This window comes from Sturnira hondurensis, unplaced genomic scaffold (genome assembly GCF_014824575.4).
Source record: "Sturnira hondurensis isolate 20B ecotype Veracruz unplaced genomic scaffold, ASM1482457v3 Scaffold0002840, whole genome shotgun sequence".
Lineage (NCBI taxonomy): Eukaryota > Metazoa > Chordata > Mammalia > Chiroptera > Phyllostomidae > Sturnira > Sturnira hondurensis.
Genome location: NW_028075471.1, coordinates 19913927 through 19934662, shown reverse-complemented (window position 1 = coordinate 19934662; position 20736 = coordinate 19913927). Strand labels below are relative to the sequence as shown.

Genomic DNA, 20736 nt, shown 5'->3' with positions numbered 1-20736 from the left:
TACTCTACTTGGCAACATAAGCTCTCAAGAAGCAGATTATTATATTTCTTATAAGTATTTAGATAAGTGCTTTATTTAAGCCAGTTAAAATGAGCTCTTTATGAAAAATTCTAATAATTTCCTCTGGAGGTGTACACACAAATACACAAAACTAGAACCTGATAGTTTTGTTGTTTTAAAAATTTCAGGCATGAAACAGGTATAATAATGTAAAACTCCATTAATTTGTAACAGAGTAAGTTAAAGTTATTGCTTACATGTCCAAAACTTTAAGATTTGTATTTGTCCTTGATAAATAATTTTTAAGTAGACTAGTGGTGACTGCTTAGACAAGGCAATCTTTTCAGCTGCTTATGCTTTTTAAAAAGGATTTTCTTTCCTATTTTGTTCCTTTGATTCGTTTAGTCTCAGGCAGTTATGGACTGTGTTTAATTTCTGATTATCTGTCAGAAGGCCTTGGAAAGTTACTGAGGAGGCTTTAAAATCCTATTTGACTTTGAAAAAACAGTTTCCAATTTTGCCAAATTTATAATCATAAAGTTATTAATTTTTTTGAAATATCTTGTCAGGTTTCAGGCAGGACAAACAGTAAGAAATGTTAAAGTACCTACTCAGATGGCTAAAGTTTCTTATTGGATTATTTTAGAGAAATCATTTTATCATTTAGAAACTTTTGCTTATCAATCAAAGAATGTATTCCATTGTTTCAGAGAGGATTGGGTTTCTCCCCTTATGAAATCTTTTTCTTACAACAAACAACATAACAGGCAGAGACAAGAAAAAGAAACCAAAGAGCTTTCAACCCACTAAGTCTTCACCCACCAGGGAAACCCCTGTGAGCTGCTTAACTCCAGGACACCACTTCTTACTAGCAAGAGAGCTGTGAAATGTCCCTCTTGGGGGAAAAAAAGGGATTTCTTCATAGGAGGCAGCAAGCTCCTACATCTCCCTGCTGCATGCTGCATGCCTACACCAGAACAATCATCCTCACGCAATTGCCCCTACAACTCTGAGGGAAAAACCCCTCCCTATCTCAAGTAAAGGTATTTGACGTCAACCAAAAAAGCAGGGAGTACCAAACACAAGAGGGCTTCAATCTAGGAGATAGTAGGGGGTATATAAGAAGAGCAGAAAAAAAAAAAAAGACAGGAAAGAGGACTCCAAGCAAGTCTAAGAAAAGTCAAAACAAGAGAAAGAGGGAAAAGTACAGATTGATTGTAATTCATCAATGCAGGCACTAACTGGGTTTAAGAGTCAGACGTTCTGGTTTCTGATGATTGTAAAATGCATGATTATTATAATACATATTGCGAATCTCTGAGTTGTACTCTTCAGAGTCCGTAGTGAAGATTAAAAGAGATTAGTTGGATGGACACTCTGTAAAGAAGAAAACTCTAGTCAAATAAGGAATTGTGAAAGAGAGGGGGGAAAAGGGAGAGAAATGTGGAGGGGGAGAGGAAGGGGATAGATACTGGCAGAAAAAAACAGAGGGGAAAAGTGAGATGGGGAAATTACTGACCAAACAGATGAGAGCTAAGGAAAACCACAATAAGGATGCTGCTATAGACACCTTGCCAGGTACGTTAGAGCTTTACATAATTTAATGTTACACTCACAGTATAGTATCTCTATGAGAGTAGGTCCTAGTGTTACACTCATTTTATAGAAGAGATATCTAGAGCACAGAAGGTTTTGTAACTTTTCCAAAGCCTTCGCATCCATAGACGCGAAGTCTCCCAGAAGGATTCAAACGCAGGTTTCTTCCTGGAAAGCTAATGCTGTTGTCATCTCTAAGAATCTTGTAAGTCGGTTGGCGCGTCTAAGGTGAAGATTTGTCCGGGTTCTTTCAAGTTACACGCTGGGATTATTACCTACGCAGAAAGCCCCTTTCCGTACTCCTTTTTCTCTTCACAAACAGCGCCCTGTCTCCACGGAGATAGGGGTGGGGCGGGACTTCCTCTTCAACGCAGAAGCACTTCCGCCTTGAGTCGGACACGCCGGGGTAACTGAACCTGTGCTAGAACGTGGGGATTTTCTGGGGCGTTTGGGTCGTAAGCTGCGACAGCGATAAGAGTGACCAGCTTGGGCACTGGAGTTGGCGTGACAATGCTGACCCCCGCGTTCGACCTCAGCCAGGACCCGGATTTCCTGACTATCGCCATCCGCGTGCCCTACGCTCGGGTCTCGGAGTTTGATGTCTACTTCCAGGGATTCGACTTCAAGTTCTACGCCAAGCCATATTTTCTTAGGCGAGTTCCGGGTGTTTGGCCATTGGGAGTGTATTTTGGGTATTTATTCTTTTTCAAATCGATAACTGCTTCTCGAGGGAGGCTGAAAAAACGAGGGCTTTTTTCCCGAGGTCCCAGCAGCTTCTTTGATGCCGAGGAAGTGAACTTTTAGGTTTGCGTTCTAGATGCTGTGGTTCTTCAACCTTCTTAAATCCCCCACATTACAGAGATTTCTGAGTCATTTTAAAGCGCTCTGCGTTTGGGACCATTTCACCTTTCCAGTTTCTGTTTTGTTCTTTCGTTCTGCGATTGTCCTCCTTGCCGGGGACGGCGCGCGCGGACTGTGCAGCTGACCCGTGGCCCTTTTGACTTTTCTCAATCACATGCTGTTTATCGACCTCTTCTGTCTGACCGTTCCCTGCTTTCTGAAATTTTCGGCTTCTTTGGCTTGCTTGACATAAAAATAGCCTCACTCTTCTACCTCCTCATCGTCTCCTACTTCTGTGGTTTTGTCGTCCCCCGAGTTCCAGAAAGCAGCGCCTTAAGTGCTTTATGCGCATCATCTCATTTAATCTGGATAGCGACTCTTAGAGACAGACATAAGTATTAGCTCTACTTTACAAAGGATACTGCCAGATTATTCCTAAACGTTGTCAATTCCTTGTTCTTCCGTTTTTTAGGAGGGAGAAATCTATTCTAATCTTTCTCTTTTAAGTGTAGCTCAAGCCTACTTTTCCTGCCCAAGTATTTTCCTGATACAAACCAGTCAAGCTGTTTTCCTTCACTGAACCTGAACCAGTTTTGCTCAGATATCCATTAGGCCTTAACTTAATCCACCTACTTGGGTATACTGCATTTCCCTATTTCTTTTCTCACTTATTTATTTATTTATCAAGTCCATTGTATATACCAGGCTCTGTTTTCTATATTGGGGAGTAGTGGTGCTTCATGTAGTTTAAATTCCAACTGGTAAAGCAAAATAATAAACAAGTAAACATATAACTACAAGTTGTAGGAAGTACTCTGTAGGGAAGTAAATTGCATTCATAGAAAATAAAAGGGAATCTGTGTTTATATAAAGTGGCCAAAGAAAGCCTTTCTGAAGAGGCAATATTTAAGTCATTTAAGAATGGGAACGTGATGGTGATGTTAGCAAACATTTATTGAAGTTCTACTCCAGGTTAGTGGGTTATCTCATTTGATTTTAGAGAAGTTCTACAAAGTAGGTTCTGTTATTTACCCATGGTACAGATGAGGCATCAGAGACTCAGAAGTTCTTAAATAAGATGGGATTGCAAAATAACATAAATACAATAAAATGAAATTTTCTAAGTAAAAATCATTCTGCTTAAGCTGGGGAGTTTTAGTGAAGAAAAAATAAGAAATAATGTGTGAAACAACTTAAAGAGTACTTAATCTTCACACAAATTTATTTATTCTTGCTTGGGTAGCAGCAGAGGCTTGGGAGTTGGGCACATTGGTGTCTGAGCTCACGTAAGAGTTCTGTGACTTTGGGCAAGTTACTGTCTCAGTTTCCTAATTTGTTCCTAAAATGGATTTAATATTAGTTGATGTGAGGATTGAAATAATGCATACATAGTCTTTATTACCATGGTATTTATCCATGTGCTCAATAATCAGTAGGTATTATTCTGTTTATTAAGGGTCTGTTGTTCAGGTTATCTGTTGCTACATAACAAAGCAAACTTAATGGTATAAAACAACAGTCATTTAACTCCCTGTTCTGGTTTTTGTGTATCAGGAATTTGGTGAGGGCTTGGCTGAGCTGTTCTGGCTTGACATTTTTAATTCAGTTGTGGTCACATGGTGGCTAGATCTGGAACAGCAGGGGCCTAAGTAGCTCGGGACTGGTGTGATGAGCTGAGGGAGGATATTTCTTTTGCTGTAGTTGCACGGCCTCTCTCTGTGTAGCTTTTTTACATGGTCTAGTTTGTGATTCCTTCAGGGAGTTGGACTTCTAACAGGGTAGCTGAAGGTTTTGAAAACAAGTATTCCAGAAACTAAAGCAGAATCCATATTATCTTTTATGACCTAACCTCAGAAATCACAGTGTCACTTCAGCTTTATTGTATTGGTTAAAACAATCCAGAAGCCCACTCAGTTTTAAAGGAAGGAGACATAGACCCCATTGTTGGGAGGAGTGATGTGAGGTGGTCCATCTTTGAAAATACAGTTTGCTATAGCACGTGAAAGTGGAATAAAACCTTGCCCCTCTCCTTGAGGAAGGGCAAGTCTAGCAGAGGATGCAGGTCTGTGAACATGTATGATTTCACCATTATATAGTAAGAATTTATACTTATAAAGTACCTAAGAGAGGGAAGCTGATAATTATAGTTCACATCTTTTAAGTGCTTACCAACTCTACCAACCATTAAGCTCTTTACATTAACATTTTCTTCTCCTAGTAACTCTGGGGTAGATTCTGTTATTTTTTCCTTTTTACAGATGAGGAATATGAACCTTGAAATTAGTTAACTTGTATAAAGTTGCAGAGCTGGTAAAATGGCAGAGCTGGGTTTGGAAAGTGCATTGTAGCTTCAGGAAACGTTGGGATCAGTGGAAACTAAGTTGTGAAGTCTTGGGCCTGTTGAGGTCTGCCAAGTTTTATTATTATTATTACTGTTATTATTACTGTTAGAATAGGAAGTAAGGGAGAGTGGGGTATGGGAGGAAAGGAGGCTTACATTTTTCAGTTTGGAACAGAATGGTGCTGTCTTGATATGCCATACTGATTAGTTTAAATTATCTAGTTAGTATTGAGCAGTCAGTCATAGAAACTTTTTCAAATGGAAAGGTGACAGTCAGAATCCTGTTTTAGAAAAATTCTTTTGGGCCCTCAATGCAAGACTGACTGAACCAGAGTAAAACTGGAAACAGAGAAATCAGTTAATTTCCTTTAGTATGAAAGGAGGAGAAATCCTTATATAGTGATTATGAGATTTGAGAAAAACACTTTTGCTTTCTGCTTTTTTTTTAAGTAGTAGATTGCCCAATACAAATGATTGGTTTTGTTGTTTGTTTATTGTTTCCTTTCTTTGGAAGCCAGTTAGTCTACTTTTATTGAGCCCCTGCTGAGTCAAGCACAGGGTACATAAATTAACTTATTCATAGGGAGGGGGAAGTACTATAACAGTAGTGATAACTAATATTTATTGTGGCTTTGCTTTTTAACTATCTATTTTATTGGTGACTGACTAGTGGTTTTTCAGACCGCTAGATGATTCAGAGATTGAATCATCTCTGATTTCCTTTTTCTTAGCTAGGAAAGAAATCTTAAGTTATTTAGTTTGTGAAGTGCATTTAGTTAAAGAAATGCTGAAGGATTTCCTTTTAAAATGGTTGATAGATTTCAATATATACTGTCATTGATGGTCTCTTATTATACTTTGTGATTTAAGGACTTCATGAGATCTTATATTAAATCTGCAGATTAACTCTTCCTGGAAGAATTGTGGAAAATGGAAGTGAACAAGGGTCCTATGATGCAGATAAAGGTATTTACTTGGGAAATTTTGTTAGTTTTGTTCTTTGGATTCTTCATGTTAGAGTAACTACATAAAAATCTTTCATGATACTGTGAGGACTTTTGGGGTGATTTACAAGTGCAAGCTGTTCTATCACTAAAGTGCTGTTATTCATGGATTTCTTAACAAAGACAATTTCTTCAGTCTTTTAAAGTACTTCACCTGTCTGGTGTAGCTCAGTGGATTGAGCGCAGGCCTGCGAACCACACTATCGAGGTTCGATTCCCAGTCAGGGCACGTGCCTGGGTTGCAGGCTAGTTCCCAGCAGGGGACACACCAGAGGCAACCATACATTGATATTTCTCTCCTCTCCTTCCCTTCCTCTCTAAAGATAGATAACTAAAATCTTAAAAAAACCAAAAAACAATAAAGTACTTCACAGTATTTTTCACAGTAAAGTTAAATTAAACACTCTGATTCTATTTTATACTAGTTTTTATTCCTATTTTCCTGACATTTATTAAGTGTTTAAAAGTAAAGATTAGATTGCGTGAGGTGATACAAGATATAGATGATTTTAGCTGTGAATCAAATCTTTCTTGTAGAATTTCAAACTTAAAATTTACTAATATGTAGGTGAGAAAGAAACTATCCATAGGTGGCATTTAAAGGCTGATTGAATTTTGTTCTTGTGATTGATAAGTCTTTCATTTCAGCTAGTCGTGAAACCAATTATTATTCCCTTTATAGAGGCCCCTGGATTTTACTTTGTTACTGGATATGGAATAAGAATATGCTGTCTACTCGTGTGTAATTTTTATTCAGTGAATATTTATTTATTGACCTTGATGAACTAGGGTAAGGGAACAAAGATGGGATGAAAATGTTAAATGACAAAGTTCTAACCAATAATGCGACATAATTAATGTGATAATGAAAAGTAATGAAACTATCCTGCAAGGTAGTAAATCTGCTTTTAATTGAAGATAAGTAGCATATTAAAACAAAATTATTACATTTTAAAAGTACACTGGGATTCAGAAAGGTTGCTCTATGTGGAAATATTTTGGGTTAAGTTGTATTTGATATATTAGGGTAAAGTTCAGTACTCTGAAAGAGGTAAAATGTTTTAAAATGTAAGAGTAGTAAATACTATAGTAGATTCATAGCGAATGAGTATTCTTCTCTTCATCTAGAGAGCCTGGATGAAGTTGATAAATCCAGTCAAGGAAAGGAAAGAAGTGCATGGTAGAATTTGTGTCTTCCTCAGATGGACTTTAGGGACTTAGATCTGGAGATAGTAAAGAACTTTATGAAGCCATAACTGCTTTATTTAAGATTTTGTGTATTTTTGAAATTCTTGCTATTGTTCATTGGATAATGTATTCTGATATTTTTTTTTTGCCTCTCTAGTTCCAAAATAAATTTTATAAGTATGTACTAATGTACTGGTTAATTCTAAGCTATTACCTCCTCAGGCCATTGAGTTTTAATACTATCAAAAATTACCTAAGGTGGTACTGTATAAGATTAAAGCACTCTGCAGTTTTAACAGATCATTTTTTTGTAATAGTGACAACTAAATCAGTGGTTCTGAAAAACCCTGTTGGAACCTTTTTTTTATTTTGATTTTTATTTACTAAATTTATGTAAGGGTATAATTTTGGAGGTCTATAAAATAGAAATGTTTAATAAGATCTATATTGCATAGATATATTTGTGAAGTCTTTGAATATTTTAATCTTGCTAAATATAAAACAAATTTGTCTTTAAGGAATTTTTACTATTCAATTGCCCAAAGAAACTCCTGGCCAGCATTTTGAGGGGCTGAATATGTTAACTGCTCTTCTGGCACCAAGGAAATCCAGGACTGCAAAACCACTTGTGGAAGAAATGGGTATGTTTATTGCAGTTGGGAGAAAATAAAGGAAAACAGAATATTTGGAATGCTATGTGTTTCCAGGGGAAAAGGGATATAGCAAATATGAAATGGAGAAAATAGTTCAGGTGACAAGATAAGGAGGTCACGTGATAACATGAAAATGTATCATTGCTAACATACAGTTTAAAGACATAACTCCATTGAACTAGTAGGTCAGTCATATTTTGGACTAATTGAAACAGCATCTTTGTCTTTGGCAAAATATTGACCACTTGAGCTAAGATTAGAAGTGTACAATTCAGTGAGTTACGTGAAGGAAGCACCACACCTAAGTCAAGAAATGGAACATTTCCAGTGTCCTGGGATCCGACATGGTGTCTCCTCCCAGTCACTGCTCCATGCTCCTCGCCAAGGTACCTACTATTCTCAGTTTTGCCTGGTTTCAAATTGTGTATATGTTTCATACAGTATGTGTTCTTTTTGTCTGGCTTCTTTCACTGAACATTTTTGTGAGATTTATGTATATATGGCTGAGGTCTGTTTGATTTCATTGCATTTATTACTTATACATTTTTATCATTGATGAACCTGTAGGTTAGATCCATTTTATTGGCTGTCAAGAATATACATATTCTTATACTGTCTTTGGTACAACATAGGTAGTAATTTTTCCTCTATATTTCTTCTCCAAGTTGTACCTAGGAAATTCAGTTTCAAAAAATTAGTATTTAACACATTTAGGTGCTTCTGAGGTTTCTGAGGAAGGAGTAGAAGATGACGATGATGACTTTGATTGGGAAATTGAACAGTCCCCCTATGAAGAGGTATCAGAAAGTGCTCTGAATGTGCAAGGCCACTATGGATTTGGAGGCCTACGGTCGGGAGTATTTCAGCGATTACAGGTATGCTGTCTTCCTAAAAGACCTAGGTATCTAAGGTTTTACCATGTCAATATTGTAGTCTCAGTTCTGCTCACACTGGGAGTTTACATACATTATAAGAGGTGACCTATTTAGAGCACAAAGTACAGCTCCATGTATGTACACATGATAAAGGTATTCACTCCCTTTCATTGCACTGGCTGTTCTGCCTAGTCTTAGTGCAATTCCAGATGGAAGACATTCTCCATTTTTTCTCCACCTCATTTAGTGTTCTAGATACTAGCTTTGTATAATACCAAATGGAACCCCTCTCTTCTAATAACTTCCTGGAAACCTTGTGTTTGATACGAAAATCATGTACTTATGGCCTGATGTCTCTTCTGTTTTATAGATAAATGTTCCTGGGGAGAATGAGTTTATGTTGTTTGATCAAATTGTTTAGTTTTTGATGTACAATAGGCATCTTTGTCTCCTCACTCTTGGTGGAGGTTAAAGGTAATCGCTTGTTAAAACTTGATTTTATGTCAGGCTGGAAAGGAATGGCATCACTTTCTCTTCCTTAAACAGTGTAGGAATTTGTACTTTATTTTAGGCTATCTAGGGAGGTTGAAATAAGTGAAATGGAGAAGAGAGGTTTTAAATTACTCTTTTATATTAGTTTATAGAAAACATTCTGAGAATGGTATATGATGAGAGTGTCGGTGAACCATTAACTTATGGTCTTAACGTCTTTAAAAAATGAAAGAAATAGCAATGAACAGAGTTTTGTTTGTTTGTTTGCTTGTTTTTACATCTTCTCTATCTGGGGAGAGGGTGTTACACCTGTTCAGAATGTGGTTTGTTACAGGAAGACATCCGTGGATCTCCCAGGGAAAGGTGAATTGGTTATGTTGTCGTCCCACTTCTGCCTCTTTTTAGGTTTGGGTGCCAGGCCAATTACTTGATTACAAGCAGATGTCATCTCCTCTTTGTAAAACAGGGATGACTTTGTTCACTTCTTCATAAAGCCATTTAGAAAATTTAACAAGATACTATATTGTGTAAACTTTTTGAAAACAGCTATAAGATAGTCAGTTCTGTCTACATACAGTGAATGGACCTTGGTTGTTTGGCTGAGAGCTAGTTTGTGGTCAGTTTGTTTTGGGCTTGCCTGTCTAAAGCTATTAATGAATTAATGTAAAAGTCATGCAGGGTAAGTTTACAGTGTACATTTGGATTGAAAGTGCTTCCTGAGGCTGGGGTACCTGGTTTATTCATTGTGGCTTGCCGCAGCCCGCTGCAGCAAGGGTGGTCGCAAGGTGAGGCGAGGGACTTAAAAGAATGGAGAGGACCAAATGCTCTGCTGGCAAATGGCAACTTTATTCAAGGAACAGCTGTCTTAAATACAAACTGTTAACGCCTGAAGCAAGACTGCAAGGAACTAGAAACAATGTTGTTTTTCAAAGTTCGTGCACTCCCTTAAGCTATCAAAAGGGCAAGAAGTTCTCATAACCGTCTTGGAACATGACACTCATGCCAAAATCTTGTTATATCCTTCAAGGCTGGGAACTAGAAGGTTAGGAAAATGTCAAGGTACCCGCCGGCTCCAGGGACCAGAAACCAAGTCCATCCACCATTCTCACAGTGGAGGACTCTGTCCTTGGTCCCCTGTGGCCTGGTGGGCTCCCACAGTGGCTGCTGCTGAGGAAGCCCCTGGAAGGATTTCTGCCGGGATGCTGAGAAGATGCAGGAATGACACAGTGTAAGCCTCAGCCAAGTCCCTATTAAGTCAGTTCTCACAGCTATTAAAATGTTTACTAAATAAGTCATTTAGGTTGATTTAAGAAAATGAGTTATTATGAAATATTCTTTTTATCTTTCTGAATGTCTTAATTAATATATCAAATCTTTAGATACCCTTCACCCAGCTTAAAAGAGAAAACATTACCAGCATACTTGAAGCCCCTGTGTGTCCCTTTCTGGTTACCTCCCTCTATTTTTCAGCAGAAGTGAACCATTGAGTTAAATTTTTGTTATTTGCGGGCATTTAGGTTGACTGCCGAAAGTCATTAAACTTCTTCAAATTTTAATGGAATGAACATTGCTATTCTAAACAGTTTGAATGCATATTTCCCTCAGTGTGGCGGGGGTGGGGGTGGTGCGGGGAAGTCTTGCATGTGACAGAATTCTAAGGGGTGGTATAAATAGTAATGCCACAAGTTGTTAAGGTTTATAACCCCATGTGTGTAATATTGGGATCACAAGAAGTTCTGAAACAAAGTTTTTTTAATTTTAATTTTTATTTAGTTTTGTGGCAAAACCTGATCTGAACTGATTTTAGTTTTTTAATAGCTTTTTTCTCCCACTTAGTGTTCATATTTTAAAAAATTGCTGTAGAAATAATGATGAATTTGAATAAGGGGTGCTGACCTAGACTTCTTTGAGGGGGTTAAATAAAATATGGTATATATGTGTACCATATTACTTTTCTGAACTCTTCAAAGAGTTGAATCTTGAAGCTCAGCCTTCTGCAGGAGTTCTGGATCATAGCAGTGCCCCTCCCATGCCTATGCAGCAGTGGCTCACAGCTCCTGAGCATCTCCCTGGGCCCGGCCTGCGCTGGGCTCTTGTGCACATCAGCTCCATAGTGCTACTTCTCTGTTCTGGCATCATTGCACATTTCACCAGTGGATGCACCAGTAGATGTGTGTCATCGTTCAAGAATACATTGTTGTCTTACTTGAATTAAATTTGAGGACTCGTGTGTGTCCTACATGACAATGAGGAAATATCAGAACTTTTGAAAATCATGTGAATGAAAATTGAAAGCTGCCCTCTTTGAGGTATTCAGAAAAATGTGTTTTATGAGTTAGTGCCACAAAAATTGTACATAATTGGTATTACTTGCACATTTCTTTTGCGTTTACAAATACTATATTTGTGACATTTATACCCTGTAGTTAAAAACCGAGTGATCTTGGAAGATTAATCACATGACCCTTTTCCTGTGACTCAAATAGCTGAAAGAAAAAATTACTGCATAAATAAGAGCACTAAAAGAATCTCTTCTAATTTAAATGCTATATTTAAGAGACATCACCATTTTCTCAAATTAGTGCTTTATCTTAAGTTTAGAGTTTTCCTAGCTCTGCCTTTGGATGAGAAAAACCTGTAAAATTCTGTTAACTATATATTTTACTAGTATTTTTAGTCGCTTCTTTTCCCTTAAAAGAAAAATAGCTTTATTTCCTCTAATGAGAAAAGCTGTAAGTATTCATTATAAAAATACAATATAACAAAGAAAGTAAAGCATCCATAATTCCAGTACCGAGGTACCTTCTATTAATTGACATATTTAACTTTTATGGAGGATTGTGTAGTCTTTCATGTTTTTCTCCCCTCCCCCCCCCGCCCCGCCGCAACCATTTATACAGGATTTGCGTGTGAACTTTGTATTTTAGACTGATGAGAAGAAAATATTTTTGCTGAAAGAAATTTTCTTTCAGCATTCTTCCCATCTCTCCCCCCGCCCCATACCTCTTTCTTTCTTTCCTTTCTGAAATTGCCAGCCACCAGGGTGCCTTTGGAAAATTGCCTGTCTGCCCAAAGTCAGGGCTTCACTACAGCTCCCGGTGGTGGCAGCTGCCAGCAACAATAGTCCTAGAGTCTCTGGGTGCCAACCCAGCCATCTCCTAGGACTGCTGCTGCCAGCAGCTCTGGACTCTGCTTGCTGGCCCTGTCCTTTCCTCAGCTACCTGGGGACCCGGGGCCATTGTTTTGAGAAGATCCACTAGCCAGACATGCACAGGGTTCTTCATCTTCTCTCTGGCTCAATTGCCTCAACTATGCTGAAACTTATGGAAGCCTGATTCAAATCCTGCACATCCTTTCTTAAGCAGTACCCATCTGTAAATACTTTGTTACATTGGCCATGGAAATCCTTTGTTTAAAATCACCTTTCACTTGCTGTAGTTTAACATATCTCATCTTCTTTTCTTCCCTCCCTCTGATTGGTTGAGGCCTTAGATTTCTCTAGTGCAACCTAACTCTACTTTTCCATTTGTTCCAGTTTTTCTTGAGGGTCTAGTTTGAATAGGGTCACTGCATATGCTTGTGCATAGGACAAGCCTGGCTGACATTGCTGTGGACATTTACATTCTGTTGGGTATCAGTCACACAACTGTGTGGAGGCCGTGAGTTTGGAGGCAAGGGGCAAGAGGAGGAGAAAGGAAGGAAGAAGGACTGCTTTCTTACCATTTATTCCATGAGAACAGGGATCTAATCTATGTTTTTATTTCTGGATCTTCAGCATCCAGAACAGTGTAAATCAGAGCAGGCCCTCATGCATTATTTGCTGGATGAATCATTTAATACTGAATGCCAGGCACAGTGCTGGGGATCATGAGGAAGAAGATATCATGAGGAGGAACATAGACCAGACTGTTGCCCTCATGGAATATTCTACTGGGGAGATGGTCTGTAATCATGAAAACAACAAATAAGCAAGATATTTTCAAAAAGTGGCAAGTGAATGAAAAGGATGGGTAATGTGAGAAACTGCAGGATGGGGGCTAACTGCTTTGACTAGGGTATCTAGAGAAGGCCCCTTCGAGGAGGTGACATTTGCACTGAATGATGATAAAAAGGATATTTAACTATAAGTGCAAAGGCTCAGTGTTCCAGAAGTGGAAATAAGTCTGGTATGTGGTTTAGGCATATTTGAGCAAAAGAGGTAGATAGGAGATGAGTTTGAAAAGCAAGACAGGCTTGATTATACAGAGCCTTGAGGTGTGGTAAAAATCTGAGTTCATTCTTTATGCTGTTAGTGTTTTAAAATGCCTGGGGCCACTTCAATCCACTTATCCTCTCAATTGTAGACTTATCTATAAATACTCACAGATTATACAGTATTTACATTGTTATATCTGATCCAGGCAAAATAATGAGGTGGGACATTTTAATCCTGATTTTCTTTCTTTTTTATTGCTACTAGTAAGTGAGGAAACTAAAGGGGAGGGAGGATATGTACTCTCAGTTGGAGGTCACCCAGTAACTAGAAACAGCAGAGGGATAGGAAGACAGAGAAAAGAAACTGGAATTATTGAACATATCATGTATCAAGCCTTGTACTTAATTTCATTGAATCCTCAAAATAGCCTGTGGTAAACAGAATGACCTGCATCCCCACCTCCCAAATATCCACATGCCAATCCCAAGAACAAGTAAATATGTTACTTTACATGGCAAAAGGGATTTTGCAGCTGTGATTAAGTTAAAGGTCTTTAGATGGTGATATTATCCTGGATTATGCAGGTGGACCCATCTAATCACATGATCCTTATAACAGGGAAGTAAGAGAGTCACTGTGAAAAAAGAGGAGGCCAAGTAATGATGGAAACTGAGGGAGGAAAAGCATTGTGATGTGGGGCAATGAGCCCAAGATGAACACAGTCTGCTTCTAAAATGGGGAAGGCAAAGAACAGATTCTCCTCTGGAACCACCAAAAGGGAACCAGACTTTGGACTTCTGATCTTCAGAACTACCAGAGAAAAACTATGGGTTGTGTTAAGCCACTAAGTGCCTGGTAATTTTTTTTTTAGTAGCAGAAAGAAACTAATGCTTAGCCTGTGATGGAGTCACTAGATTTGTGTTTACAGTAAGGAAGCTGAGAGGTTCAGAGAGGTTGCACAGTGAGACTGGAGCTGTGTGTTAAATTCAGCTTTGTCTGTTTTTGTCTTGTTTGTTTCTTGTGTTTTTTTAGATCCCACAAATAAGTGAAACCAAATGGAATGTAAATGTCCACAGCAATGTCAGCCAGGCTTGTCCTATGCACAAGCATATGCAGTGACCCTATTCAAACTAGACCCTCAAGAAAAATTGGAACAAATGGAAAAGTAGAGTTAGGTTGCACCAGAGAAACCAAATGGTTTCGCTTATTTGTTGTTCTCTGTCTGACTCATGTAAAAAGATGGTTACCAGAGGGTAAGGGTTGGCTAGTTGGGTGAAATATCACAGTTAACTCTATACTTATACAAACAATCTCCTATCTCTTCTCTGCTTCCTGGTATTTTAAACCCTATAAAATACTCTTCTGCTGTCTTAATCCATTTTGCTTACCCCCTGCCACTGATCACATACAAGAAGAGGTGAGAGCTGCAAACATCAGTATACCTGCTGGAGGAGAAAAACCACTAACAAAGGAACCACCAAAAGGTAAAAACCCAAGTACAATAAGAAAGCCCACACAAACAGAAGAAAGGGCAAACCTACAGTGTCCAGACAAGGAGATCAAAGAGACCACACCACTGAACCCATAGAACTCCTATCACAGAAGTTCACCCTACGAAGACAGCTAGCAAAGTGAAACATCAGGAAGCACAGAAACAAACAAAGAGTCATCTAAAATGGGGAGACAAAAAAAGAACATGTAATCATAAGGGATGGAAGACTCCCCCATAAAAGAGTTAACTTTAACTAAAATGGGGGTAACCAAACCATCAGATACAGAATTCAAAATAATGGTTGTAAAAATGCTCAAGGAACTCACACACAGCTACAGTGAACTGAGTGAGAACTACAACTGTATGAAAAAGGAAATAGAAACTATAAACAAAAACCAGGAAGAAATGAAAAATAAAATCTCAGAAATGAACACCACACTAGAAGGAATTACAAGCAGGCTGTATGAAGTAGAGGAGCAAATCAGCAAGATGGAGGGCAAGGTAGAGAAAAACACCTAGAAGGAGCAAGAAAAGGAAAATAGACTCAGAATGAAGAGGGAGTAAGGGAGCTGCAAGACAATGTGAAACAGAGTAATATCCATATAGTAGGGATAGCAGAAAGAGATGAAGAAGAGCAAGGGATAGAAAACCTGTTTGCAAAAGTAATTATGAAAAACTTCCCTAAGCCCTGGCTGGTGTAGCTCAGTGGATTGAGTGTGGGCCTGCGAACCACACTATCGTGGTTCGATTCCCAGTCAGGGCACATGCCTGGGTTGCAGGCCAGTTCCCAGCAGGGGACTCACGAGAGGCAACCATACATTGATATTTCTCTCCTTCTCTCCTTCCCTTCCTCTCTAAAGATAAATAAATAAAACCTTAAAAAAAACTTCCCTAAATTGGTGAGAGAAAAAGTCACACAAGTCCAGGAAACACAGAGTCCTAATCAAGAGGAACCCAGAGAGGCCCACTCCAAGACACATCATAATTAAAATGGCAAAATTCCAAGACAAAGACAGAATCTTAAAGGCAGCAAGGGAGAAACAGGAAGTAACATACAAGGGAGCCCCAATAATGCTACAAAGCAGACTTCTCAATGGAAATGCTCCAGGCCAGAAGAGAATGGCAGAAATATTCCAAGTAATGAAAACCAGAGGCCTAAATCCAAGGCCACTTTACAAGGCTCTTAATTAAAATGGAAAGCCAAATAAGGAGCTTCCCAGACAAAAGAAGTCTAAAAGAACATACCTCCACCAAACCAGCTCTGCAAGAGATGCTAAGGGCACTGCGTTAAGAAAAGGAAGGAAAAAGAGAGAGGAACACAGGTATGAAACAATGGCAATGAGTAAGTACCTATCAATAATAACCTTAAATGTAAATGGATTAAATGCTCCAATCAAAAGACATAGAATAGCTGAATGGGTAAGAAAGCATGACCCACACATACGATACCTACAAGAGACCCACCTCGGGACAAAAGACTTACACAGACTTAATGTGAAACACTGGAAACAAATATTCCAAGCAAACAGACAAGAAAAAAAAGAGCCGGGGTAGCAATACTCATATCAAACAGAACAGACTTCAAAAAAGAAAAGGGCTGTAAAAAGAGACCCAGAAGGTCACTTCATAATACTGAATGGAAGAATCCATCAAGAATCCAATCCAAATGCATATACATTTACAATCCATCCACATTGTAAATGTATATGCACCCAACATAGGAGCACCCAGATACATAAAGAAAATTTTGGAGGACTTCAAGGAAGATATTCTCAGAAACACAATTATACTAGGGGATTTCAACATCCCACTGACAAAAATGGATAGATCTTCCAAACAAAATATCAACAAATTTATTGTGGCACTGAACAATGAATGTCCTAGATCAAATGAACTTAACTGATATATACATAGAGAGCCTTTCATCCCAAAGAAGCAAAATGCACATGAAACACTTTCAAACATAGACCACATGATAGGACACAAAACAAGCCTCAACAAATTCAAGAAAATTGAAATTGTATCAAGAATTTTCTCTGATTATCAGGGACTGAAATTAGAAACAAACCTCAAGAAAAATACTCAAAAACACTCAAACTCATGGGGATTGAATAGCTTGCTATTAAACAATGAATGGCTGAAGAATGAGATTCAGGAAGAAATCAAAAATTTTCTGAAAATATGAAAATGAACTCATAACAGTCCAAAACTTATGGGACACAGTGAAGGCAGTCCTGAGAGGAAAGATCATAGTGATACAGGCCTACCTAAAAAAGACAAACATTTCAAATAAACAGCATAACCCTACAACTACAAGAACTCGAGGAATAAGAGCAAAGACAGCCCAGAGCAGGTAGAAGGAAGGAAATAACCAAGATTAGTGCAGAATTAAAAGACATGGAGACTAAAAGCACAATTCTAAGGATTAATAAATCTAGGAGCTGGTTCTTTGAAGAGATAAATAAAATTGAAAAGAATTATGCAGACTCTGAGAAAAAAAGAGAGAAGTCTCAAATAAACACAGTCAGAAATGAAACAGGAGAGATTACAACTGATACCACAGAAATACAAAGGATTCTAAGAAATTACTATAAAGAACTCTATGCCAAGAATTTTGAAAAACTAGGGGAAATGGACAAATTTATAGAAAAATATAATCTTCCAGAACTCAATGAAAAAGAAGCAGAAAGCCTGAACAGACCAGTAACAGCTGACAAAACTGAAGCAGTAATAAAAAAATTTCCATACACAAAAGCCCTGGACCAGATGGTTTCACAGGAGAATTCTACAAAGCATTTAAGGAAGAGCTAACTTCTATCCTTCACAGAGTGTTCCAGAAAATGCAAGAAGATGGAAGACTCCCAAACTCTTTTTATGAAGTCAGTATCATCCTAAACCCAAAACCAGATAAAGACACAACAGAGAAAGAAATTCTCAGGCCAATGACACTGATGAACATAGATCCTAAAATCCTCAACAAAATATTGGCAAACTACATCCAGCAATACATGAAAAAGATCATACACAATCACCAAATGGGATTCATCCTGGGGATGCAAGAATGGTACAATATTCACAAATCAATAAATGTAATACATCACATAAACAAAAGCAAAACAAAAATCACACGATCATTTCAATAGATGAAAAAACATTCGATAAGGTATAGTACCCATTTATGATAAAAGCACTCAGCAAAGTGGGACTAGAGGGAGCACTCCTCAGCATGATAAAGGCCATGTATGAGAAAACTACAGTTAATACCGTATTTAATTGGCAGAAACTAAGATTTCACACTAAGATCAGGAACAAGACATGGTTGTCACTTTCACCACTTCTATTCAACATAGTACAGAAAGTCCTAGCCACAGCAATCACACAAGTGGAAATAAAATGCATCTAGATTAGAAAAGAAGAAAGAAAACTGTCATTGTTTGCAGATGACATGATAGTGTACATAGAAAATCCTATAGTCTCCATCAAAAAAGTACTCGACCTAATAAGTGAATTTGGCAAAACAGTAGGATACAAAGTCAATATTCAGAAATCAAAGGCATTTTTGTACGCCAACAGTTTAAGATCAAAAGCACAAATTGGGGGAAATCCCATTTGATATAGCAGTAAGAAAAATAAAATACCTAGGAATAAACCCTACCAAGGATGTAAAAGCCCTGTAGTCAGAAAACTACACAACACTGAAGAAAGAAATTAAGGGAGACACAAACAAATGTAAACATATACTGTGTTCATGGATGGGAAGAATTAACATCATCAAAATGTCCATAAGTACCCAAAGCAATTTATAGATTTAGTGCAATACCTATTAAAGTACCAATGGCATATTTCACAGATATAGAACAAGCACTTCAAAAATTTATGTGGAACTGTAAATGACCCTGAATAGCTGCAGCAATTTTGAGAAAAACGAACAAAGTAGGAGGGATCACAATACCTGATAATCAAACTATGTTACAAGGTCACTGTAATCAAAACAGTCTGGTACTGGCAGAAGGACAGAAACATAGATCAATGGAACAGAATTGAGAGTCCAGAAATAAACCCAAGTCTCTACGGTCAATTAATATTCGACAAAGTGGGCAGAAGCATAAAATGGAGCAGAGAGCCTCTTCAACAAATGGTACTGGGAGAGCTGGACAACTACATGCAAAAAAATGAAACTTGAGCACCAACTTACCCCATACACCAAAATAAATTTAAGATGGATAAAGTCTTAAATATAAGTTGTAACACCATAAAGGTCTCAGTGGGTACATAAGCAGGAAAATCTCAGCTATTCCATGCAGCAATGTTTTCACTGATATGTCCCTTAAAATAAGGGGCATAAGGGAAAGAATAAACAAATGAGACCTCATCAAAATAAAAAAGCTTCTGCATGTCTAAAGAAAACAGCATTAAAATGAAAAGAGAATTAACCATATGGTAAAACATATTTGCCAATGATACCTCAGACAGGAGTTTGATCTCTAAAATATATAAAAAACTCACATGATTCCACCTCAGGATGTGAACCCAATTTAAAAATGGGCAAAGGACATGAGCAGACACTTTTCCAAGGACCACATACAGAGGGTCCAGAGACATATGAAAAGATTCTCAGTATTGGTACCCATTAGAATGATTCAAATTAAAACACAGTGAGATACCACTTCACACCATTGAGAATGACCATCATAAAGAAAGCAACAAACAAGTGCTGGAGAGGTTGTGGAGAAAAGGGAACCCCAGTGCACTGTTGATGGGATTGCAGACTGGTGTAACCACTGTGGATGTAAGTATGGAACTTCTTCAAAAAACTGCAAATGAAACTGCCTTTTGCCACAGCAATTTCTCTGCTAGGATTATATGCTAAGAACCCTGAAACACCAATCCAAAAGAACCTGTGCACCCCAACGTTCATAACAGTACAATTTATAATAGCTAGGTGCTGGAAGCAACCTAAGTGCCCATCAATAAATTAATGGATCAAAAGGCTATGGTACATTTGCATAATGGAATTCTATGCAGCAGAAAGAAAGAAGGAGCTCCTACCCTTTGTGACAGGATGGATGGACCTGGAGAGCATTACTAAGTGAAATAAGCCAGGCAGTGAAATACAAATACCATATGATCTCACCTTTAAGTGGAACCTAATGAACAACATTAATAAGCAAGCACAATAGAATCAAACACATTGAAATTGAGAACAGGCTGACAGTGATCAGAGGGAGAGGGGAGCGGTTATGAGGGAAAAGGGTGATGGATTTCCAGGAACAACTATAAAGAACACATGGACAATAACAAGGAGGGGTGAAAACTGGAAGGAGGTGGGCACGGCTGGGGTGGTGGAGAAGGGTACGGGGGGGAAAGGGAGAAAACTATACTTGAACAACAATTAAAAAATAAGTAAATAAAATAAATATTCCAGTTTTGTCTAATTCCACAGTTATGCCTTTTCTATTTAGTCAGGTTGCTTTAGGGGAGAGAGAGAGAGAAAGAAAGTGAGAGCGCACGTGCGCGCACGCAGGGAACTCCTTGGGGCCAAAAGAAGAAAAGAAAGTGGTGACTCAGGAATTCTGGGGAGGGGTGTGGGCAGTGTACGGGTAGGAATGGCCTTCATAGTATTTATCTAGCTGAGCTAATCCTGCATTCACAGTATAATTTATCTCCCTCACGGCCTGCAGCAATACCATTTCCTGCTCTATAGCTGGAGGAGCTAATTCTAGCAGATGAGGAAGGTTAGGAAAAGAGCAATATTCTAGTGTGTACTTCTGGGGAAGAGATATTTCTGGTGGGTTAAACTGCAACTTTGGAAGTTTTTTTTATGGGAACATTGTTGAGTGCTAGTTAAATAATTTATCTTGAGTACTGCTATTTCAAGTTCATTGTGAGTTGAATAAATTTGTGAGTTGCCCTGATAATCTACTGTTTATAGTCGTATTTCTATAGGAAAATACATTCTAAGTTTCTAGAAAGTAAATTGCAAAAGAGCTTTTAGAAGACACATTTTTATTAAATTTGAAGACAGTAACCTGGTTTTTTATCATAATGTTTGTTTAGAAG

General features: G+C 38.1%; 1 protein-coding gene across 2 annotated transcripts in view; it reads left to right on the top strand.

The window, feature by feature from the left end:
* The first annotated feature begins 1961 nt into the window (after window positions 1-1961).
* Window positions 1962-20736, top strand: part of SHQ1 (SHQ1, H/ACA ribonucleoprotein assembly factor) — a 92178-nt gene continuing 73403 nt past the window's right edge. Inside the window, exons 1-4 of one of the 2 annotated variants that reach the window (XM_037040969.1) lie at window positions 1962-2249; window positions 5679-5743; window positions 7488-7610; window positions 8337-8497. In XM_037040969.1, coding sequence (XP_036896864.1) covers window positions 2107-2249; window positions 5679-5743; window positions 7488-7610; window positions 8337-8497 — 492 coding nt within the window. In that variant the 5' untranslated portion in view covers window positions 1962-2106. The remainder of the gene's footprint in view (window positions 2250-5678; window positions 5744-7487; window positions 7611-8336; window positions 8498-20736) is intronic. The other variant, XM_037040970.1, reaches the window with a different exon arrangement.